The sequence below is a fragment of the Vipera ursinii genome, assembly GCF_947247035.1.
Source record: "Vipera ursinii genome assembly, chromosome: 1".
In the NCBI taxonomy this organism is placed as follows: Eukaryota; Metazoa; Chordata; class Lepidosauria; order Squamata; family Viperidae; genus Vipera; species Vipera ursinii.
In genome coordinates, this window is record NC_139512.1 from 253,551,649 (window position 1) to 253,577,242 (window position 25,594).

A 25,594-nucleotide genomic window follows, 5' to 3' on the forward strand; every position below is an offset into this window, starting at 1 on the left:
TCAATCTATATTTAAAAGATAAGATTATTTATTAGGATCACCACTACTTTTTACACCTGCAGCTAAGAGCAAGTAGCTAATCTTGGCTGATCCGGAAAAAGAGGGTTGTACCTAGACTTTGAATGGGAGACAATTAGAAAATCCAATGGCTATATAGACTATACTAGGTAAAGGTAAAGGTTCCCCTGCACACGCGTGCTAGTCGTTTCCGACTCTAGGGGCCGGTGCTCATCTCCATTTCAAAGCCAAAGAGCCAGCGCTTGTCCGAGGACGTCTCCGTGGTCACGTGGCTGGCATGACTAGACGGCAAAGGCGCACGGAATGCTGTTACCTTCCCACCATAGTGGTCCCTATTTTTCTACTTGCAATTTTTTTATGTGCTTTTGAACTGCTAGGTTGGCAGAAGCTGGGACGAGTAACAGGCGCTCACTCTGCTACGCGGCACTCGGGATTCGACCCACCAAACTGCCGACCTTCTGATCGACAAGCTCAGCGTCCTAACCCACTGAGCCACCGCGTCCCTTTATAGACTATACTAAGAAGCCCCAAATAATAGTAAAACAAAAATAATAATCCTGAAAGAAGGTAACAGCACACTACTTCTGCAATAAAAGCTCCCTTTTCCCGACCCTGTAGTTTGTACAGTGCTGACAAGAAAACCTATGGATGTGTCCCAGCAGACAACAGGCGTCAGTTCAACTGACAGACGCCTACCTATAATCTGTGAGCCTCCTAAATTTATTGCTGCCATATGAATTGCAGCAAAAAAGCACTTTGGTAAAGTTTTCTTGTGCAGCCAGATTTCCCAACAGCCTCTTCCTAGAATTATTTATCAGTCCCATGGAGTATGATGACTAATAGTAAATTTGGGCTGTTTCCCCCCCCCCCAAGTAAAAGCCCTTCTTGAGTGCACTGACCAAAAAGCCAGGTTAAAAAGATGGTAAATGAATGACACCTCCTCCCCCAACAATCATCACAGCGTGGCACTTCATCCCCTCTTGACAATCTTGAGGGGCGGCACAAATGAGCTTGATGAAATCATTTTCACGGGTATTGCCAGCGCAGAAGACGGACAGAGGGGCCGCCCAGGGAAGAAGACTTACTGCAGGATGAGGCCAAGCGGGGTTTCGCCGCTTCACTTTGGCAACGGGACGAGATGCAAGCTCGGCTGCGATTTGTGTTCCCCCCGTAACCGTGGAGATAATGCCCCGCCTCTTCTCTCCCAGGGAATCACCCCCCCCGCTCGCTTCTACCCAATCAACGGTCCCTGCGAGACCCCACCCACAAAAGAGCCGGTTTAACAGCCGAGCGCGAGGGATCCTCCCACCCGTAGAATGCTTAGGCTGCTGAGTTTATTTATTTATTTATTTATTTATTATTTATAATAAAATAATAAATAAATAAATAAATAAATAAATAAATAAATAAATAAATAAATAAATAAGGCTGCTGAGTTAACGGTTTTAAGCGTTTTACGTTTAACCGACTTTTAGGGGAAATTCTCAGCTTCTTTTAAGGAGCTGGTCCTTGGGCGGCAGTTACGTGTGGGTTAAACGGGCGCAGCTGGCTTGTGGCTTGTAACGTTGCAAACGACGGAATCCCTCATTTGCTCAGTGCAGGGGTAGGCAACCTCGGCTCTTTTATGACTCGTGGACTTCAACTCCCAGAATTCCTGAGTCAGCATAGCTGACTCAGGAATTCTGGGAGTTGAAGTCCACGAGTCATAAAAGTCATAGGTTGCCTACCCCTGGCTCAGTGGCTTCAGTAATGATCGAAGGGCAACGTCATGCATACCACGCGGAGAAGTCTCGCGGATTTCACGGAGTCCGGTTTCTTGGTGCGAATATTTAAAACTCCTTTCCTAAAAAAGAATGGGGTGGTGGTGGTGGAAGCTGAAACGTCAGTAGCGCTTGCTACATAGCTTCAGTGCCTGTGATTCGAATTCTGCCTCAACAGAGTATTAGTCTCAGTGGGGCAGGAATCTTTAATTCACCCGCGTCGGGTGCTCCTAGGAACACAGGGATGAAACCTCATGCAAACGATGACGTGGATTTCCATCCACGAAAGCTGAAGTCCTTTAGGAAAAGAAATTACAAGAGTAAAACTTGTGTCCTTGTACAAGTTACCGCCACCAAGGTAGATTTCCTAGATTCCACTCGCCAATAGCGCGAGTAGAGGATTGAAAAAAACAAAACAAAAACGGGGCGTTTTGCTCTTTGGCTTATAATCCCCGCTTCAAAATTTCCCCTGTTCGGTCCGGGAAAGAAGCGGCATCATTCCCAAAACCAAAATGGCCGCGGCGCCGACAAATTCAATCACGTGGGTTTTGCGCTTTCCTTAGTCCAGGGGTAGGCAACCTCGGCTCTTTTATGACTCATGGACTTCAACTCCCAGAATTCCTGAGCCAGCTTGGCTGGCTCAGGAATTCTGGGAGTTGAAGTCCATGAGTCATAAAAGAGCCGAGGTTGCCTACCCCTGCCTTAGTCTGTCGCTCTCGCGATCTTGCTCGGTGTTGGCGGAACAGCCGCCTACTCTCGATGGGGAGAAAATCATCTGTTTCTTCGGATCCCAATCGACCCTTCCTCGTAGGGTCCCTCGCCGATCCAGTAAAACAGAGAAGAAAAGGAGTTCACGCAGCCCGCATTTATCTCGAGCTGTAGCTTAGCCAAGGCCAAGCCTGTCCTCAAAAGGAGGAAGGGGCGTTATAAGACAGGTGGGAGCTTTGGCGGGTGGCTGAGCGTAATCCCCTCGGCTGTATTACCATGCCTGTGGCGGCTCCGATCATCAGCTCTGTGCAAAAACTGGTGCTGTACGAAACTAGAGCTGTAAGTAACCCCCCACAGCGCCCTCTGCTACCCTACTGTTTTGCCATTGATTGGGGGGTCCCTATAGGTTTTGGACTGAGGAAAGTGGAAGAATCCTGGTTATTCCCATTAAACAGAAGTCCCCTAAGTGCAGGTTTTAGTCTGACTGGTGGATTTCTACAGTGTCCAGTCTAGAAGTGTTGTTTTCTGCCTTACAAGGAGCGCAGCCCATTTACACCATGGCTGCAGTAATAGGAACGGTTGTGTGCTCATCTCTCGTTTTCCAATGAACACCTATTAATTACCATACCATACTATGGAGAGCTACGTGGAGCCACTTTTGGAACTGTAGAAGAGTAACTAGGAAAGAATACTGGGATGAGTTGCATTGGCTTGAAGTTGTATTGGATTTTGAGGCCTAGTAAACTGGACAGATAGCTAACTGCAACCTATCTATTTAGAGCTAGCAGGTACTAGTGGAAGGACCTTGGCTGTTGTCATACCTAGGTGCAGCTTTGTCAGACGCACAACTTTTTGCAGTTGTGTTTCCACATGTTAAGCCAACATGCTTGGTTAATGAGCATAGGAGATCAAGCAGCTTTCCTCTTCCTAGAGCTTGTTTACTATATTTTAACCAAGATAAATCTATCATCAGAAAATGGGAGCCATTTCAAGTTTAGATAATATGCTAAGTCTTAAACCTTTGTTGAAATGCAATCTCAGTGAAGGCAGGGAATAAGATGCTGACGCATGCCATTCACTGGAACATTTTTTTAGCGAGTCATGCAAAGAGAACCTCAGAAATCCCTGACTAAATTAAATCCTTGGTCTGATGTAGATAGGCTTTTGTTTAAACCTTTTTTTCTCACTGTAGAAGAAATGATGGAAGTCTGCACCAGCTGTTTTGCTCCAGAACAGCTGGCTAGTATGCAACACATTCCAGGTGGAGATATTGATCAGTACTATACATTGGGACATCAGTTGTAAGAAAAGTGAACTTTAGAGTGAATGTTTCAGTATCCATTGAGAATATATCTGCAAACTGTCAAGTCTCCTATCTATTCCATCCTCTTAGATAGCACCTTTCTTGAATGCAGAACTGTTCTGGTATCTGAGCATTCATGACCCAGTGCCCAGAATTGGCTGAGCTACTGTACTTGTATTTAGGGAATTAATGCATAAATGGGGCAAGAAAATGAAGGTATTTTATTATGCTTAAGGTTGATGTTAGTAATATTGATATTAGTAGTGATACTTTGTAATCATCTTTGTTTATGTGCAAGCAGCTATGTAGATGCTTTATATTGGGAAATTAGTTATATAAAAGCAAATGTTTCATGATTTAGGTACAGGGGATTGCTTACATGAAAAGAACATGGTAAGGGGAGGGGGAAAAGGAGTTATGGTGGAACCTGGGTTGTTGTGTATGAGTGAGTCATCATCTAGGAATTATTTTTCTGTACCTTTTGGTTCCTAGTACCAAGACCAGATCTCTTTGTTCTGGAAAGGTATAAAAGGTGGAAGACATCTTTCCTGGTTATTGCCTTCATCTCTCTACCAGCCATGAAGAGAGATGTGGCCACCCGACTCTATTTTGATCAAAATAAAAGTTGTTTGCTTGCTGAAACCTCGGCTCAGGAGTTTCTTTTGGCTCTTTTAAATTCCTGAGTAATGCTGGGGCAATTGTGAGGCTAAGTGTGAAACCTTACAAAAAGATTTTATGGGAACAAAGAAAAAGTGTGATATTAAATTAACAAATATATATTGGGTAACCTGAGTTAATATTTCTAATCCTATGCAGTATTTTGAATAATGGAAGCACACAGTTCCTGAAATCTGCTTGGATTTATGTTTTGGTAATGATTGGTGTAATGGATACAGTAATCCGCTTTTTCAGTATCAGGAAATTATTTAAATGTCTTGAAGTCTGCCAGCAGATTATATGTTGGATACTACCTGAGTAACAAACTCCAAATCCATTGTTTGGCAAAGTTAATGTATGGTAGTTAAAAATATTTGTAGGATTTATACTGAATATCAGATTTCTGGTTTGCCCTTTGAAATAACATCCCCCACACTTTGCAAGAGTCTAACCCGGCAAAGGTTCTGCAAGTCTTTTAAATATACCTTTCCTCCCAGGTGATTTTGGTGAAGTATTTTAGGTACTTTTTGTCATATATATATATATATATATAAGGTAAAGGTCCCCCGCACATGCGTGCTAGTCATTTCCGACTCTAGGGGCCGGTGCTCATCTCCGTTTCAAAGCCGAAGAGCCAGCGCTTGTCCGAGGACGTCTCCGTGGTCATGTGGCCGGCATGACTAGATGCCAAAGGTGCACGGAACGCTGTTACCTTCCCACCGTAGTGGTCCCTATTTTTCTACTTGCATTTTTACGTGCTTTTGAACTGCTAGGTTGGCAGAAGCTGGGACGAGTAACAGGCGCTCACTCTGTTAGCGTCCTAACCCACTGAGCCACCGCGTCCCCCATATATATATATATATATATATGTATATATATATATATATATATATATATATATATATATATATAATCTTTTTAAATCTTATAAATAATGACCTTTAAAATTCTATTTTTTCAGATGCAAATCAGAATGTTGTGTATGGTTTGCAATAGATAATGCTAATTCTGTAACCAAAAATATCTGAAGAAAATACAGCAGTAATAAGCATCTATATACAATTTTGTACTTTGTTGATTTTTCGTACATTTTTTAAAGTTCCCTGTTGTTTAGCAAAGGCTAGCCTGATAATATTGGAACCCACTTTAAAATGTTTTGTTATCCTTTTAAAAAAAAGGTTAAGATGATCTTGCGTTACATATCTGTTCAATTAGTATAAAATGTTTTCATTTAGAAATTATTATAAGCAATGGTCAGTTGTTTGGCTTTAGGTTTATTTTCTAAATTATTGCTAAATTTGTGCAGATTGAAGGATGTAATAAATATATTTAGAAATGGATCATACTAGAAACAGCGGAAAAGGGAGCCACAGTTTATTTGGGATTATTGTATCATCTGTTGATTTGATACAAATGATTGTATTGTTAAAGTTAAAAATTATACTTAACCCAGGGATTCTCGTACTGTGGGTCATGACTGCAATAAGTAAGCGGGGGAGAGGACTAGGCAAAATTGGATGCTGTCAAAACTCATTTGTACTTTGCCTGGTAAGCCTGCAGAAAGGTTCTGCACAATAAATGGGGAGCAAAAGCCAAAACGAGTTTTGAGAGAGGATTGTTAACATACTGCTAATGTGCACTTTCCATGCGGAGAGTCAAACAATTGTTTATTTAAGGAATGGCAATATTGCAATGTTGATAACCTCTAGTTTAAACTATAAAGATTCATCCCAAAGGTGCTTTTTTGAAGGTAACTGGACTTTCTTTTTTCCTTGAAGATGTTTTGCTTGTCATCCAAGAAGCAAAATTCTTCACTTCTGACTAAATGGTGGAGACTGGTTTATATACCTTGCAAGAAAAAGCACCTTAGGGGCAACCAAGACCTGGATGACTGAGAATCATATTATGTAGTCAGTATGGCATAAAATGCTGTTTTACAATGTGGGGATTGGTCCTTCTGCATTCACAATACTGCAAGATTCTTACCAGTCAAGATAGTTAGATAATATTTAACTTCTCTTCAGACATGGGCTTTAGTATAGTATGCTCAGCTCCTGTCAAATCTTCCTGTCCTAGGATATTTTATTTATTTTTTTAAAAAAAGTTTTAATAAATAAATGGAAATAGTGTATTTCAGACATGTCAAGCTCGTGCTGGCAATGGGGTGGGCACGGTTTCCTTGCAACGCGTCTGGCCTGCGGGCTGGCAGTTTGACACCTCTGTTGTATCTCAAGAAGTGAAATAAGTCCAAGGACAAAGAAGCAGAAGATTTTGCTTTTAAATTTGGGGAGTGTGGCTTACAGGAGTAATGTAATATAATTACTTCAGTTAGCCATTGCATTACAGATAGTCCTTAGTTTAGTGGCCATTTTAAATTACAACGGCACTGAAAAAAGTGATTTATGACAGATTTTCAAACTTAAAATTGTTGCAGCATCCCCATAGTCACATGATCAAAATCCAGGTGCTTGGCAACTGGCATGAACTTATGCACTGTCCTGGGGTAATGTGATCACCATTTGTAATCTTCCTAGCCAGTTTCTGATAAGCAGAGTAAATGGAGGAAGCAATTCCATCCAGTGGCCTTCCAAGTTTTATTTTGTTGTATCTCCTGTGATATTGAGTTATCTAAAAAAAATATTCTTCTCATTATGCCTTTTTGCTACAAGTTTTAGTTTTAGTTTAGTTTAGTTTTATTGGATTTCTATACCGCCCTTCTCCCTAGGGACTCAGCAATAGCACTAGACTTATATACAGCTTCACAGTGCTTTACAACCCTCTCTAAGCCATTTACAGAGTCAGCATATTTTCCCCAACAATCTGGGTCCTCATTTTACCAACTTCGGAGGGATGGAAGGCTGAATCAACCCTGAGCCGGTGAGAATCAAACTGCCAAACTGCTGCAGTACTGCATTCTAACCATGGGTTCTTCAGCGCCACCATGGCTCTTCAAGGCAACTAAGTTGCATCATAGAAATTATTTCTTTTCTTTTTTATCGTTCATTTGCCAGAAGGAAATTAATCTATTGCATAGACAGGGATTAGGGAGAGAAGACCAAATGACTCACCCCTTGGAAGATAGGTGAATGTTGTAGTAATTTTAAGCAGCTACATTGGGATATTATCCCCAAATTGGGATATTTAATAGTTACATGCTTTGAGGCTTTACAGGTTTTTTTTCCTGAAAGCTAATGGTCCACTCCTAAATATTTTGCGGATAAGATCCATGAAATTCAATGGGATTCATTTTTGAAGCAAGTTAATATATGCTTCATTAGTATGATGAAAACACTTTGTTAAGACAATCATTCCTGATTCTTTAGTGTTCCTTGTATAAACACAATTTACTTTCTTCCAATATTTTTGTCAAATCATACGTCTAGTTACAATTGGTAGGATGTCATTTTTTACCTCAAAATTTTTAGAATTATTAGAATCACAAGTGGTGTTAACTGATTGCAGTTAATGTAAGAAGGTTGAAGTCAGTAATTAAAATAGAATGTGGTAGGACAGTTTATTAAAAACGTAAAATGTATATTTTTAAAAAATCAGGATGATAAATTATATTTGAAGAGTATTGTTAATAGAAGAATTGATTGAACTACTGTAAATGGGATGAACTTCATTCTTGTAAATGAAAGATCATGTCAATATAATCACATGACTTGCAGTAATTTAACTATTGTTTTACTGTTAATTCTTTTCTTTTTTATATCCCCAGCGATATTTTCTTGTTGGAAGCAACCATGCAGAAACCAAATATCGTGTTTTAAAAATCGATCGTACAGAACCCAAGGATTTAGTTGTTATTGATGACAGGGTAAGTACTTCAACATTTGAGATGTTACTATTCAAAAGAAAATATAAGAATTCAATATGATATTGCATTGGATTTAAGCTGCATTTAAGTGCTATACCTTTTTCCTCTTTATTACTTATTTTCATAACATTAATTTATCTTGTTTTACATGGGTTCCTAATAAATGAGTTAAGCAACAGTAAATAAATTGTGTGGAGAGAAAGCTTGGTTGTAGGGAGGAACAATTTCTGAATAAAAAGAATTATGGCATTGCCTTCCCTGATAGTTTTCATTCCTTTGAAAGAGTTCCTTCAGGTGAAGAAAGGTCATCTTTGGGTAAAGCTCAATTGGAAACCATGTCTTAGGTTCATTTTTTTTGCTCTAAAAGGGAAATTAATGAATTTCATCTCCCGTGCAATAGTAATAAGCCAGGAGGGATTCTTATTTTTCCTAGATTGTGGTTCTGAGTTAATTTTACCTGAGTCATATTATTCAAAATAAATTGCCAGTTTTTCTTAATAATCTCCCACAAAGAATATTACAAAGATGTTTTTTGGGGGGGGTATTTGGAACTTTGGGAGAAAATATAAAACATTTTGAATTTTAGGCAGCATTTTTCTTTTACCTTAGTGTAAAGATAAAATTCTGGATTTCCTTTCCAATATTTACAGGACATATGTGCTAAAAACGAATGCTTCTTCCTTTTGCTAATTTTCACCTCTCCCCCCTTTATTCCATCTATTTGTATGTGGGAATATACATACATACATACATACATACATACATACATACATACATATATATATATATATATATATATATATATATATATATATATATATATATATAATCTTTGGTCATTCGGGTTTTTCCCCACATACAAGTGGAGGTATCAGGGCAACGTTTCGATGAAATCTCATCCGTCATCCTCAGGCTGGTGACTTCAGCTTCGTTCTTCTGGGAGAAGTGTGTGGTAGTGGCTGTTTCTTCTTTTTTAAACACACACACACACACACACACACACACACACACACACATGTTTTGAGCACCTTGTCGACTCAGGGTGGGCAGGGGCAGGGGCTGTCAATGTAAATCTAGAAAGCCTCTGATTATTTTTTTATCTAAATTTTTTATAGGGCTAGGGAGTGGGGTGGGAGATAGCGGTTGTTCGGCTATGGGGGGTGGCCGATCTACCATGGTTCAGACCAGACTTGGGTCTGATCGCACGGGGGGAGAACGGGGTGGCGTTGTCGCCGGGGCTCATGAGCGGGTCGTGGGATTATCAATTCCCACGACGGGGAATGGCAGCAGGCGGATAGACAGGGGGCCGTATCGCTACCGGGAGGGCCGTCCCCGCTACTTGCAAGCGGTGAGGCGCTCCGACCCTCTGCTTCTTCCCCGAGATCCCGGGAGCGAGGATGTGCAGCCTCCTGAGCTCCGGCTGGTGTACCTGAATGCCAGGTCCGTGGTTAACAAAGCTCCCCTCGTTAGGGATTTAGTTGAGGGTGAGCATGCGGACCTGGCTTGCATCACGGAGACTTGGTTGGGCCCAGAGGGTGGGGTCCCTTTGGTTGACCTCTGCCCACCAGGCTTCCGGGTGCTACACCGGCCACGAGCTCATGGTAGGGGTGGGGGAGTGGCGGTTACTATTAGGGAGACCCTATGCCCGCGGGAGACCACCGTTTTTCAGATAGTCGGGTGTGAGTCTCTCTTTATGAGATTTGGTCCTGGGGCGCAGTTGGGCTTGCTGCTGGTGTACATTTCGCCTAGTCACGCAGCGGCAGCCCTGCCCGAGCTGCTCGATATCCTCTCGGGTTTGGTGGTTGAGTTTCCCAAACTTATAGTTTTGGGAGACTTCAATCTACCATCCCTGGGAGGTTCATCTGAGCTAGCTCGGGAGTTCATGGCTTCCATGGCGGCCATGGACCTGACGCAAGTAATTTCAGAACCAACTCATGAGGGAGGCCACACTCTTGACCTGATTTTTTTATCTAGACGGTGGTTGGATGATCTAGGTGGGGGCTCTCCATTTATTATGCCCCTGTCATGGACCGATCATCATCTCCTGCGGCTGGTCTTCCGTTTTGCCACCCCCCGCCGTGGGGGTACGGAGCCAATTAGATGGTACCGCCCCAGACGCTTAATGGATCCTGATAGATTCCAAGCGGCGCTGGGGTCCCCACCTGCCTCCACTGCTCACAGCTCGGCGGATGCCTTAGTGGAAGCCTGGGAAAGGGCAGCCACTGAGGCACTTGACCGGGTTGTACCCTTGCGGCCCCTGACCCGGCGCAGATCCCAGCGAGCTCCATGGTTTTCCGCGGAGCTCCGGGAGATGAAGCGTCGGAAACGGGGCCTAGAGAGCCGCTGGAGGTCTAGCCGATCCGAACCCGACCGGTTGCGGTTAAGAACCTATATTAGGTCTTATCTCGCAGCGATGAGGGTGGCGAGGTGTAATTACTTCTCCACCCTCATCGCGTCCGCAGATAATCGCCCGGCCGCCTTGTTTAGGGTGACTCGCTCACTTCTTAATCAGAAGGTGAGGGAGGATCCCTTGCAGGGTCGTGCCGAGGAATTTAGTCAACATCTGTCGGATAAAATCGCTCGGATTCGGACCGGTTTGGACTCCAGCTGGGCAGAGTCAGGCGGTCAGGACACGGGCGGTCTTGTCAACGTTACCTGGGAAGAGTTTGATTCTGTGACCCCTGATGAAGTGGACAGGATTATGGGGAGGCTGAGCTCCTCCACATGTTTGTTGGACCCGTGCCCTTCCTGGCTGGTTTATGCAGCTAGGGAGAGGACACGAGGCTGGCTCCAGGCGGTTATATCTGCTTCTTTGAGTGAGGGTTATTTCCCCACCGTCTTGAAGGAGGCGGTGGTGAGACCTCTCCTCAAGAAGCCTGCCTTGGACACAGCTGTATTGAACAACTTTCGTCCAGTCTCCAACCTTCGCTTTCTTGCGAAGGTTGTCGAGAGTGTGGTGGCGCATCAGCTCCCTCTGGTCCTGGATGAAGCGGATTATCTGGACCCCTACCAATCGGGTTTCAGGCCTGGGTACAGTACAGAGACGGCATTGGTCGCTCTGGTGAATGATCTCTGGAGGGCTCGGGATAGGGGATATTCCTCTGTCCTAGTCCTATTAGACCTCTCGGCGGCTTTCGATACCATCGACCATGGTATCTTGCTGCGGCGTCTCAGGGGATTGGGAGTGGGAGGCACAGTTCTTCAGTGGTTCTCCTCCTATCTCCTGGGACGCTCGCAGTCGGTGTTGGCAGGGGGGCAGAGATCGGCCCCTAGGTCTCTCGTTTGTGGAGTTCCTCAGGGGTCGGTTCTCTCGCCTCTCCTGTTCAACATCTACATGAAACCGCTGGGTGAGATCATTCGTGGTTTTGGAGTTGGGTATCATCAATATGCCGATGATACCCAACTTTTCGACCCCAAACCACCCCAGTGATGCCCTCGCTGTGATGTCCCGTTGCCTGGAGGCGGTTCGGGTCTGGATGGGGAGGAACAGACTTCAACTCAACCCTGACAAGACTGAGTGGCTGTACATCCCGGCATCCCGGGACATTCAAAATGTTCCATCTCTTTCTATGGGGGGTGAGCTCTTACCCCCCGTGGATAGGGCTCGCAACTTGGGAGTCCTCCTAGATTCACGGCTTACCCTGGAAGATCATATAGTGGCCGTGACTAGGGGGGCTTTCGCCCAGGTCCGCCTGGTGCGCCAGTTGCGGCCCTATCTGGACCGGGAGGCCCTGTGTACGGTCACTCATGCGCTCGTGACCTCTCGCCTTGACTACTGTAATGCTCTCTACATGGGGCTTCCCTTGAAGACCACTCGGAGGCTCCAACTGGTACAGAATGCGGCCGCGAGAGTTGTCTTGGGAGTTTCCCGGTACTCCCATGTTACACCTTTCCTCCGCGAGCTGCATTGGTTACCAGTTGTCTTCCGGGTGAGGTTCAAGGTTTTGGTTATGATCTTTAAGTCCTTACATGGCATGGGTCCGGGTTACCTCGGGGACCACCTGCTGCCGGCATCAACTCCCCTCCGCCCTGTGCGTTCCCACAGAGAGGGCCTCCTCAGGGTGCCGCCAGTCAGGGAATGCCGACTGGTGGCCCCCAGGGGGAGAGCCTTCTCTGTGGGCGCTCCGGCATTATGGAACCAACTGCCGGTGGAGCTCTGGACGGCATCAGATCTCCGAACTTTCCGTCGTGGCCTGAAGACCCACCTATTTGAATTAGCTGGTCTGGCCTGATGGGGGATTATGGGTTTTAAATTGTTGTTTTAGAATTGTATTACTGTTTTTAACTGGGCATTGGTTTAATCTTTTTTAATTTTTGTATTGTCTTTTTAATATATGCCCTGTGAACCGCCCTGAATCCCTACCAAGGAGAAGGGCGGTATACAAATTAAATAAAACTTAAACTTAAACTTAAATATGGGCGAAATCAGAAGGGTGTGGCTGATGAGAGCAAAAAAGCTTGAAATAGCTACATCAGTCTCCCTTTAATTCTTTGTTAGCAATCCAAATTTTACACACACACACACACACATACACACACACACATACACACGGGGAGATATGTCTTGAGTATTTTGAACACCTTGCCGGCCCAAATACGGGCCAAATCTATTTGCCTGTATCAGCCCAAACTTCCCTTCCCGATGCAGCTGACAAAGTGAGAAAGAGCCTGTGGCCTAGAGGTTAAAACAACTGCCTAATATGCAATCGGCCCAGGTTCGAATCTCAGAAGGGTGTGGCTGACTGATGAGAACAAATAAGTGTGAAATAGCTATATCAGTCTCCCTTTAATTCTTTGTTAGCAATCCAAAAAAAAATATTCCCTGCCACTTGCACTAACTAGCCTACTTCTCAGGATGTTGTATGGCATCACTGCATCCCATTATCTCTCCTCTGGCAAATCACCCTTAAAATGTCCCTTGCATTTTTATTTCTTTAACAATGCTTATCAGTCTCCCTTGGGGTCAGAGGGATTCTTTGAAAAAAAAGATAATGATATAAATTAGTACATTTGATTTGAGTATAGTAGCATCCCAATAAAAATACTACTTTAAAAAATAATAAATATGTAAAAGTGATGTGAGACAAGAATCACTGAATATCTACAACCCTGATGGAAACTTGACTCACAGTTGACTCAGCCTTCCATCATTCCGGGGTCGGTAGAATGAGAGTCCAGATTGTTGGAGGGCTGACTCTAAACCACTTAGGGCAATAAAAGCACTGTGAAGCGGTATATAAGTCTAAGTGCTATTTGTAGTTATCAACCTGTCTACATATAATACAGGTAGTCTTCAACTTACAACCACAATTGAGCCCAAAATTTCTGTTAAGGGAGAGATTTGTTAAGTGAGTTTTGCCCCATTTTTCGACCTTTTCTTGCCACAGTTGTTAAGTGAATCGCTGCAGTTGATAAGTTAGTAGCCCAGTTGTTAAGTGAATCTGGCTTCCCTATTGACTTTACTTGTGAGGAGGTCACAAAAGGTGATCACATGACATGTCACATTTTTCAGTGCCATTGTAACTTTGAATGGTCACTAAATGAACTGTTGTAATTTGAGGACTACCTATACTAGAAAGATTCTTAGTATTGTTATGCCTTTATTGGCAAATTATGTCAAACAAAGGTAACTGCTGTCCCTGAGCACATGCAAAATAGGTTCTTCTGCCCTAGGAAGGTGACTGAAACAGCTGTGTAGAAGTTAGCAGTGAAGTTTTTAACTCATTCAGAAATATTTAGATGACTATACATTTTCATTTTCAAGCATGTATATACCCAGCAAGAGGTGAGAGAGCTACTAGGCCGTTTAGATCTGGGCAATCGGACAAAAATTGGACAAAAGGGCTCATCTGGATTATTACGTGCTGTCTCTGCTTTTGGGATAGTAGGTAAGTTTATTTTTTATTAGCTTGTTTTGATAACAGCCAAGGGACTGCAATTATGATTTTGAACATAAGCACAAAACACGTATGAAGCAAAATTCAAACAAAAGCTCTGCAAATCAGGATAGGTGAATAATTTGGAACAGTTAGGTGGATTCGAAATTTTTGTGGATCAGTGGCATCTTAGAAATCTCTCTTAATTTACCCTTGAAATACAATTCATAACATATAAAATACGTGATTTTATAAAATTTTAGTTTGCTTTTTAGCGCAACGAATTGTATGATCTATAATGTTAATGGCAAAAAATGTAGATTTTTTAAAAGAGTTTAAAGACAGAACAGCATCAAAGCAGATGCAAAATATTTTACACTCTCAGTAAAATATAGCAGACTTTATTGTACTTAAAGGCTACTGGTGATACATAATAGTGTGATGAGAAAGCAAGTGTGCAAAACAGATTTTTACTTTTCATCTTGGACCCTGGTGAATTAATTGATATTGAATTATAACTTAATACATCTATACCACAATAAAAATATATTTCACATTTTAATAAAAATACTTCCTAATATCCTTTTCATTCATGAAGAAAACATAAAGCTAAACATAAACCTTCATTTATAACAGAATCAAAAGCTAAAACGTTGACTAGAGAGTTTAAGCTGTGACATTTATTTATGAGAAACAATGAAAAAAGGATAACTATAGTCTAGTTAAAAACAAACAAGAATTGTTTTTTTAAAGCCTGTGCTCAGCTCTTCAGAATTAAAAATCTCAATTCTCAAAAAAGAATGCAAACAACATTCGAAAAAATACTTTTTCCAAAGACAAGATGATAAGCTCAGAACCAGGATGGACAGGGTTTTTTCCTCATAGAACGCTCATTTTGCAAAAAAAGAGGTCCCTCTATTAGCTTTAGGAGTAGCCAATCTTAGCTCTTTTTTTATAACTTGTGCACTTCAACTCCCAAAAATCCTGAGCCAGCCACGCTGAGGGGAAAGAGAGAGGTTTCCATGCTGAGCCATGCTGGCTCAGGAATTCTGGGAGTTGAAGTCCTTGAGTCATAAAAGAGCCAAGGTTGCCTACCCTGCACTAGAGGAGTACATTAAAATTATTTACAAGGTTACTTCTTTAGGAACTAAACTTTTAGAATCTAAAACGGCTAATTCACAGAATCACAGAAAAATAGAGTCGGAAGGAACCTTTGAGGTCTTCTAGTCCAACCCCCTGTAGAAGCAGGACCCTATACCATTCTAGACAAATGGCCATCCAATCTCTTTTTGAAAACCTCCAGTGATGGAGCACCCACAACTACTGGAAGTAATTCAAAAAAGCCAGCAGGAAAGAACCTCACATTTTTCATCTGCTTCTGTCTTTTGGAAGGTAAAATTAGATAATAATAATAAACCTTTATTGTCAAAGTACAACATGTGTACATTGAGATTAGCTGAGCCTCCCCCCGTGCTCTCTCCCCACAACACACAGTGACAACAAACCCTCCATCCTACCACACCATGTGAACCAACTACACCACACACCGGCCTCCCAAGTCAATTCTGCATAAGATTATGTCCCATTTAAAAGCCTAACAGCCCACGGATAAAAGCTATTTTTCAGCCTGTTGGTACGGCTGGCTATATTCCTATATCTATATTCCTATATCCTATATAACAAAGTAATCTATTTCCTATGTTAACATCTCTGCAATGAAATCAATAAAGGTAACAGGAAAGAAATGAGAAACATTTTTCTCAATGTATAATTTAGCTGATGCTAGAAAAAAATAGTATCTTTTGTACATACTCTATTACAACTAAACCACTTTAAATTAAACAATTCTTAAGAATGAAATATTCTTAATTTGGACTTTACGTTTACTGTTTGGACTGTTGTGTGTTTTGAAAAATAGATTATTTAGAATCTAGTTATGTTGCACTTCAGTCTTTAAATAATTAACCTAGTATATACATAACAATATATGAGGTTTTCCACGGTGAGCTTAACATCAATAACAACATTTATTAAAAAGGCTAAAATAATTTCTGGTGGTATTATCTGTACATTAAAATTTTGTTTAGTCACAATCTTTCACTTTTCACATTCTGGACAAGCAGTGGTCATATATCCTAGCAAAAGATGTTACATATGTGCATAAGTGTAGTCAGTAGCATATGCCTTTTTAAAAATATCAAACATGCAAAGAAACAAAAATAAGTCCAAAATATCTGTATTACATCCAGAAATGCCAACTTTGCAACCAATATTTCTCATCCATAACTATGGCACGCTAAGGATACCTGCATACATGCAAATGCTTCTGTGGGATCAGTAATGCAGCAGGGATTGCTTTTTCCTTCCAGTAACAGATTGCTGGGAAATGCCAAACATGGCCTTGAGAATTCTAATGTTTGTTACAAATTTTTCTGGATATGGTTGGAAAGAGGCTGTTTGGCACCAGAGACCACTGCCACAAGGAACACAGCTCTGGGTTGGGGTTCAGAGCAGCTCCGGATGGGGGCTCAGCATGGGCCGCGCCGTGGCAACTGCGGGGAGGGGAATCCCCATGGCGGCTGTGGGGAGGGGAATCCCCGTGGCATGTGGCTCCGAGCCGCAGAGGCAGGGGCGCAAAGGATGGGCGGCAACACCGTAGCAAGACACCGGCATCGCTCCCAGTGACAGCACCTTTGAGTTCCGGCACCTTTTTTTTTTTTTTTTTAGAAAAAAAGCACTGTATAGATATTAACATTTGAAATATGAACCACAGTAGTTGATAATCAACTTATAGCTTCTTTTTCAGACTAGACATGCTCTTATGAAAGAGTTTATTGCTCAGTCCAATACTGTTTTTGAGAAGTTGGATAGTGAAAGGTTTTTTCATACAGTCATGGCCGAAATTGTTGGTACCCCAGAACTTTTTCCAGAAAATCAAGTATTTCTCACAGAAAAGTATTGCAGGAACACATGTTTTGCTATACACAGGTTTATTCCCTTTGTGTGTATTGGAACACAACAAAAAAGGGAGGAAAAAAAGCAAATTGGACATAATGTCAAACAAAACTCCAAAAATGGGCCGGACAAAATTATTGGCAACCTTTCAAAATTGTGGATAAATAAGATTGTTTCAAGCATGTGATGCTCCTTTAAACTCACCTGGGGCAAGTAACAGGTGTGGGCAATATAAAAATCACACCTGAAAGCAGATAAAAAGGAGAGATGTTCACTTAGTCTTTTCATTGTGTGTCTGTGTGTGCCACACTAAGCATGGACAACAGAAAGAGGAGAAGAGAACTGTCTAAGGTCTTGAGAACCAAAATTGTGGACAAATATCAACAATCTCAAGGTTACAAGTCCATCTCCAGAGATCTAGATTTGCCTTTGACCACAGTGCGCAACATTATCAAGAGGTTTGCAACCCATGGCACTGTAGCTAATCTCCCTGGTCGTGGACGGAAGAGAGAAATTGATGAAAGGTTGCAACGCAGGATAGTCCGGATGGTGGATAAGCAGCCCCATGGAAGAGCCTTGGTGGAGCAGTGGGCTAATGCCTCCTTAAGTAACACCAGCTGCCTGCAATTAGTGCAGGTTCACATCCCACCAGGCTCAAGGTTTACTCAGCCTTCCATCCTTCCGAGGTAGGTAAAATGAGGACCCAGATTGTTGGGGGCAATAAGCTGACTTTGTAAAAATGCCACTTGGGGGCCCCCGAAAGCCCTAATAAGCAGGTATATACATAGAATGAAGGCTATTGCTAAGTACATTGTGCTTTAGATTGTAAGCCGCCCTGAGTCTTCGGAGAAGGGCGGGATATAAATGGGATTAAAAAAAAAGTTCCAAAGGAATGCAAGCTGTCCTGCAGGCTCAGGGAGCATCAGTGTCAGTGCGAACTATCCGTCAACATTTAAATGAAATGAAACGTTATGGCAGGAGACCCAGGAGGACCCCAGTGCTGACACAGAGTCATAAAAAAGCAAGATTACAGTTTTCCAAAATGTACTTGAGTAAGCCAAAATCCTTCTGGGAAAACGTCTTGTGGACAGATGAGACCAAGATAGAGCTTTTTGGTAAAGATGTGCATTCTACTGTTTACCAAAAACGAAATGAGGCCTACAAAGAAAAGAACACAGTACCTACAGTGAAATATGGTGGAGGTTCAATGATGTTTTGGGGTTGTTTTGCTGCCTCTGGCACTGGGTGCCTTGAATGTGTGCAAGGCATCATGAAATCTGAGGATTACCAAAGGATTTTGGGTCGCACTGTAGAGCCCAGTGTCAGAAAGCTGGGTTTGCGTCCGAGATCTTGGGTCTTCCAGCAGGACAATGACCCCAAACATACGTCAAAAAGCACCCAGAAATGGATGGCAAGAAAGTGCTGGAGAGTTCTGAAGTGGCCAGCAATGAGTCCAGATCTGAATCCCATTGAACACCTATGTAGAGATCTTAAAATTGCTGTTGGGAAAAGGTGCCCTTCCAATAAGAGAGAACTGGAGCAGTTTGCAAAGGAAGAGTGGTCCAAAATTCCGAGTGAGAGGTGTAAGAAGCTTATTAATGGTTATAGGAAGTGACTGATTTCAGTTATTTTTTTCCAAAGGGTATGCAACCAAATATTAAGTTAAGGGTGCCAATAATTTTGTCCAGCCCATTTTTGGAGTTTTGTTTGACATTATGTCCAATTTGCTTTTTCCCCTCCCTTTTTTGTTGTGTTCCAATACACACAAAGGGAATAAACCTGTGTATAGCAAAACGTGTTCCTGCAATACTTTTCTGTGAGAAATACTTGATTTTCTGGAAAGATTTCTGGGGTACCAACAATTTCGGCCATGACTGTACCTACACTTATACAATGACTAATTTCTTGGGACTGATGCATGAAGTATTTATTTGTGATAAAGTTAACAGTCTAACTTTCTTCAAGAGCTACAAAGTTCTCACTAATTGTCAAGAACACCTAAAAACATTTTTTCCATATGTTCATGCCAATGTACATCCCTGTTTACTGTCACAAGTAGCATGACCTGAAAATAGCTGCTATTCTAAATTAATGGCACTTTCTTCTATAGTCTGGAATGGAAGGGTAAAAGCCATGAGTATCACTGATTTGTGAATTCTCACAAGAACTGCTGCCGACAAGAATGCAGATTTGCTATGAAAATTTCAGTGGCGACTGGAAAAGCAGCTGTTATGCAATTACATGTTGTTGCTCAAGAATCCCATAAGATACTCAATGAAATGTTTATTGTTCAACTGGGACTGTGAAACAAAGTAATAATTGGGCATCTGACAGACCGTGATGGAAGACGACTAAACTGTATTGTGCTTGATGCATCATTATCTAGGCAGGGATAATTTGTATTGAAAGATCAGTCTGTACCCAATTCTGCATGTATATCTTGTTTTTCTCTGTGCAATTTACCATGACTTAGAGTGGGAATAGGCACAAAGATGAACCCTAATGTCTGTCATAACTGAAAGAAGCTGTGCTTGTCACAGTAGCATGGAGAGCCTTGCTTATAAAGTCACCAAGAGTCAAACACAACTGAATGGTTAAAACAATAACAATGTCTGTCAGCTTTATTGTGGGCAAATATGGGAGCTCTCCAAAGTATACAGTTACAGATTGCCCATTTTTTACTTAAAGGCTCCAATATCTCCTGTTCATTAAAAAACCCCATTATTTTTGCATGGTTTTGCATATAACACTTAAGACTGACTCAAGATGGCTTCTAAAAATATTTAAATATGAAGACAGCATCATTACATTTTCAGCAGCAGAAAAGTATAACAATAGTAGTGCAGTTTTCTAGAAGTAAATAATGGTACTATGACACCCATACTACAAGGTTATTTTCTTCCATAATTCTTAGGAAAACAATGCCAGGTACACTTTTAAAAAGCAGGCACAGAGACACAATGTCAGAAATAATGAAGAAAGAAATGAACTACATTTTTGCCTACTCAACTGTGCGTAAAAACACATAATTTTTTTCCTAATAATTTTGCAATAACTATTTTCTAAATATGAAACTAAAAATATCAATTATTGATTTTATTTTTTAAATCTGCGGATCAGTTTTTGCTTTTCCAGGTGGGGTTTACTCATGCTTCATTTCGAATAATGACAACTGTGTTTCCCTGAAAATAAGACCTGGTGCCTCTTATTTTTTTGCCTCCAAAAGAGGCACCAGGTCTTATTTTTGGGGGGAGGAGTGTCTTTTGCACTCTGGCACTGACAGCCCTGCCCAGCCGGCCCGTGTCTTCTGTTGCCAAAGGAGCAGCTTCATTCTGCAGCTGAGAATGGAGCTCCAGCCTACATTTCGCAATCAAAGGCCTTTCTGGAAGGCCACTGCAGCCGACAACCGAGCTATGGATTCAATCCATAGCTTGGTTCTCCACTGCAGTGGCTTTCTGGAAAAGCCTCTGACTGCGAAATGCAGGCCTGGGGATGCCATAGAAGAAGTGGGCTGGCAAGGAGAGGCGTGGCTGCAAGGTAAGTGGGTGCAGGGCGCGTGGGGCAGCTCCACCTCCCCCTGCCCTAGCTTGCTTTTTAGGCATGCACCTCACCCCGCTTATATTAGGCCAACCCCCCCCCCCCAAGTCAAGCTAGGGCTTATTTTCGGGGTAGGTCTTACTTTTGGAGAAACACGGAATTATTAACTACTAACACTTGGACATACATAGAAGATCTTCACTACTGCACTTCAATTGCTAGCATACCTGTGCGTACTATAATTCTGGCAGCTCTTAATTACTGTATGAATCGTGATCATTTTTATGTTTACAACATACAACCAATTTAGGTAAATTAAGGAACTGACTATTTTCAAAGATTAATATGTATTCCTCCCCTTAAACTGCTTTTATTTTTTACTTTTTAGTTGAAAGACAAGATTTAAGAGCTAGTTACTCTATGGTTAAAGTCCTTATTGATTATATGTGTGTGTTTTTTGCTCCCAGAACAAAATTGTCAGGTTTATAAATAATATCAAAGCCTTTATACCTTGAACCACCATGAGAATTGTGGCCAGTATAACAGAAGCACTTTCAGCTTTCTGGAAAAAAAAGCCTGTTTCCTCCCTGAGAAGTTTAGAAAAATATGCTGATGTTGCAATGAAATCAGAACATGAATTTCCAATCAGACAATTCTCAGATTAATATTATTTTACATAACTGACTCTTTTGTCATTGTAGGAATTTATTTTATAAGACTTTTATTTTTCTTAAAGCTAGTTTTCCTAATCATTTGTTTTTTAAAACTTATTTTACAATATTAAATCTTCTATGATGATAAAACTGTACTGATATCTTATCCATCTTCTAGTTAACGTCTGACAATAAGCAAGTATTGCTTATTACTAGGAATGAGTGTGCAATTTCAGTGAGGCCAGCATGAAGCCCAGTGGCTGCTCTGCATAGAAACGACTTTACATTTGAACCACCCTAATCCAATACAGATGTCAACACTGTAAACATTGGATGTTTCCACTCTGACAACTGATGAAAATTGCAGCCTTTTTCTCTTTGCTTTTAACATGCTTTTTCTTCTATTTAGAAATCAGGTGCAGAAAGGGGGTTGGGGTGAATGCTTGAGCTCAGCTAGCCATAATAATAATGCTGCTCTGTGGGAACCCAAGGACAAACCGATAACGTTTTGGCAGGCTGAGGAGCTGGGGAGAAAGCCTGCCTTTCAGGCTAATTGGAGAACGTGATTTATGACTGCTTCTTGGGGGGTGGGTGGGAATTGCAATTTGTTACTTTGTATCTGGGAGAAGGGAATCTAGTTTTGGGTTCAACTATGTAGTGCCGATACTTTGTTTCCTGAATACAATGTTCTTTGGGGAAGAATTTGTGCTTTGAAGTTCATTTGATGGGTCTCATCTATCAGAGCCATGACAACAGATTTGTTCTGTCTTGTAAAGTATTGATTACTTTGTAAGCTCACTTCCAGAGGAGCAACATTTGCCCATTCAAAATCAGAACCTCCTTGAGCAGAATCCAGTGTTGTGCAAATGGAAATTCCATCTTCAAAGTGACTTATGCAATTTCACCTGCAGCTGAAAAAGCTGCCTCCAAAATTATTCAGTTCTGTTTCTGTTCAGACAGAATCACTCTGACCTCCATTGCTTTCTATGCATCCCAAATCTCTAAAGTAACTTTAGAGGGTACACTGTGAAATGGAGGAGAGAAAAAATATCACTAGATATCACTAGAGAAATGATGTTGTTGGATGCCTCCCAAGGTGGTTACATTTCTTATGACAAATGCTGTTATCTTCACGTAAAAGGCCATAGGCAGTTTTTACAGCATTCCATATGGTAGCAGAAATACCAGTACACAGCGGGAATGCATAGCTATTAAAATATCATACTACGCAAGTATATTCAACTTATTTCGCACATTTGTACATAATTTCTACTTCACACAAAACGCAGTAGTATTTCTCTTTGAGTTTGATATGAGATTTACCTGAGCAAGGCAGAACTGCTCAATTTTGAACAATCAGGTGTGCCACAGCTAGTCATTCCTACATAAAAACATTTGGTGGAACAAATATTTTGTGGAATTAATGGGACCTATTGGCATGGCCAAGACATTGGAAGAATGAACTGATACGGTAATATCAACTACTCAGAACTTTTGTTTATTGCAGCATCTTCCTCAGATGAACTCTGGTCTCAACCTTGAGTATTTTTCTTATCCTTTGAAATTCTTCCCTTTTTCAGTTTTTTTTAAAACAGAGCTTTCAAAGTCTCTTGTCTTCAAATTAGTCTTTAGATCAGTGTTTCTCACCCTTAGCCACTTTTAGATGTGCAGACTCAAACTCACAGAACCTGAAAATGGACAGAACCTGTTTTAAATAATCTTCAGATTGGGCCAGGTCACCATCCAGCCACTGAGTGTGCTTGTCTACCATCTCATAGGCCTGCATGGCCTATGATTTGCATTTTGCATAACATTTGGCAAGCTTTGATGGCACTCCTCACATTTGAAATCTATTGTCCTGCAACCAGGAGAAAACAGTTTGTGGAAGTACTCCTGAAGTAGAAGTAATGATGTTGTAGAGAGATGACAGGAAAAAATCTGTTGCACCTGTTTGCTTTCTCTATATGCAGCACTGTGTACATTCCAGTTGAGTATATAACAAAAGGTGTTCCACTGAAAATAGTGCCACTATTGAAAAAGTTCAGTTGTCTGGTGCTTTTTTATTAGAAGCATTTGAAACAGGCTGATGGGGGGAAAAACCAACCTCTTTTAGAATGCACACAGTTTCACATTGAAGTACTTGGCTGCAACACTTGCGATGAAATTGAGCATCATACCGTTTTCAATTATTACAATATACAGAATGACTGTCTAAATAGACAGGTAACTATAAATCCTTTGTAGAATCACAATAAAAGGTCATTTGGCAGAATTCTTGATAACTGATGATTGAAGGAGTGAAAAGTTAATTTGATGTGTCATGTCAAATATTGTAGATTGAAAAATTTTCATTATGGGAAAGGCTAATAGTCTGGATTTGCTAGGAAATATACCATACATTGCAGTGCTGAACAGTTGTTTCAGATGGAGGCTAAAAACAACAACATATATCTGTCTTTGTAGTGTCAGGTATTAATGGAAGCATGTGAAATTAGATTTATCTATTTAGGAGTGGTATACTTCTGCGTTTATTTGGTGGGTGGGTATGGGTATGGATGGGTAAAATATAATTTAAAATGACAAATCAAGCGCTCTCCTCTTGTATTAACTCTTCCTAATAGTTTAATTATGTTTTCTCAATTTACTTAGCTGGACAATTAAAAATGTATTTAATACATTATATGTATTATACATATAATATTACACACACATGTATATAACATAAGTTTAAAGAAGTAGAGCACTGTGCTTATTTCCAGAATGATACTTTGCCACAGAGATCAGTGTCTCTCCTTTTGTGTATGCAATTATTTTCCTTTCCTTTCCTTTCCTTTCCTTTCCTTTCCTTTCCTTTCCTTTCCTTTCCTTTCCTTTCCTTTCCTTTCCTTTCCTTTCCTTTCCTTTCCTTTCCTTTCCTTTCCTTTCCTTTCCTTCCCTTCCCTTCCCTTCCCTTCCCTTCCCTTCCCTTCCCTTCCCTTTCTGTTGTTTCCAGCTCTTTTATCCTTCTCCCCTGTGTTCTTTATACAGAAATGCTCAGTTAACTGTTTACTTAGATTTTATCTCAGTGGGATATTTCATTTTCCTCAGTTTACCCCTGCATTGATTTGATGAAATATGCTTTGAGAATGCAGTAAATAATTTTTCAAGAGATGAAGTGAACAGCCATGTTGAAAAATACTTTTCAGTTTATATTCATTACTTATTTCATGTATAATTTAATAGGAAAAGGAGGTTAATTTAGCAAAAATTCTGTAGATTAAATATTTATTCAGGAATGACAGGTTTCCCCCCCCCCCCACACCAATCTCTAGTGTTATAAGGTGCCAGAAATACAAATAGTTATTGCAACCTTGACAGAATTTGTGCTTGTTTTTTAGCCTTCTGGTAGTGTAGTGAATCAAGTGACAGATACAAATGATACGTAATTTATTCTGTTTCTTGCAGGTTTTGTCAGATTCTTAGAAGGTTATTACATTGTGCTAATTACAAAGAGGAGAAAGATGGCAGATATTGGAGGACATGCAGTATATAAAATAGAAGATACAAATATGATCTACATTCCAAATGACTCTGTGCGAGTGAGTCATCCTGATGAAGCAAGGTAATTTTTAGTCTCCATTTAGCTTTTATGATAACAGGGACCAAGATGCGATAACCATATACTGTTTACCTTAGCTGATCTTAAAAAGCCATTGGCTAAACTAGAAAAAGAAAGTAATGTAAACCACTTCCATATTATTGCCAAGAAAACAACTTAAATAAAGCTTGGATCAAGAGAGTCTTTATACCTGTAGGATTAGAAACTTGGGCACCATATTATGATAGCTCATTAAAAAAGTAGATGAAGAGCATGGCACTTAATTTTCATACTGAGTTGATCAGGCTGAGATAATAGCATGTGGTAGGCACTTAATGTCGGTAGTTAATGACAGCAAAAAACCAGCAAACCTGAGCAAGAGCTTTGGGGGAAAAGAGAGGGGAAAACCTTTTGAAAAAACTGTGCCCAGCAAGTAGCGTTGGTGTAGGTTGTATGATTTATTGCTTCTCTTCCTTACCAGTGACACACTTAGTATTAGAAATAAATGTTTCTGCAATATGGTTTTCAGAGGATGTACATAACCAATACAGCCATTAGAAACTCTAGATTTTCTCCCTTTAGCTTGAATTAATGAGCAAAATTAAAACTTTAGACTTGCTTCTAGATTCTTGCTCCTGGACCATGCTGGCATGTTTAATTTTGAAAAGAGAGGTGAGATATGATAGCATTCTTCAAATACTTGAAACAATGTCACTTGGAAGATATAACC

The 25,594-nt window shown here is 41.0% G+C and overlaps 1 protein-coding gene across 1 annotated transcript in view; it reads left to right on the plus strand.

Annotated features, from left to right (window-relative positions):
* The first annotated feature begins 2,486 nt into the window (after nucleotides 1-2,486).
* Nucleotides 2,487-25,594, plus strand: part of FIG4 (FIG4 phosphoinositide 5-phosphatase) — a 92,434-nt gene continuing 69,326 nt past the window's right edge. Inside the window, exons 1-4 of the mRNA XM_083349280.1 lie at nucleotides 2,487-2,825; nucleotides 8,168-8,266; nucleotides 14,031-14,154; nucleotides 24,732-24,888. Coding sequence (XP_083205406.1) covers nucleotides 2,763-2,825; nucleotides 8,168-8,266; nucleotides 14,031-14,154; nucleotides 24,732-24,888 — 443 coding nt within the window. The 5' untranslated portion in view covers nucleotides 2,487-2,762. The remainder of the gene's footprint in view (nucleotides 2,826-8,167; nucleotides 8,267-14,030; nucleotides 14,155-24,731; nucleotides 24,889-25,594) is intronic.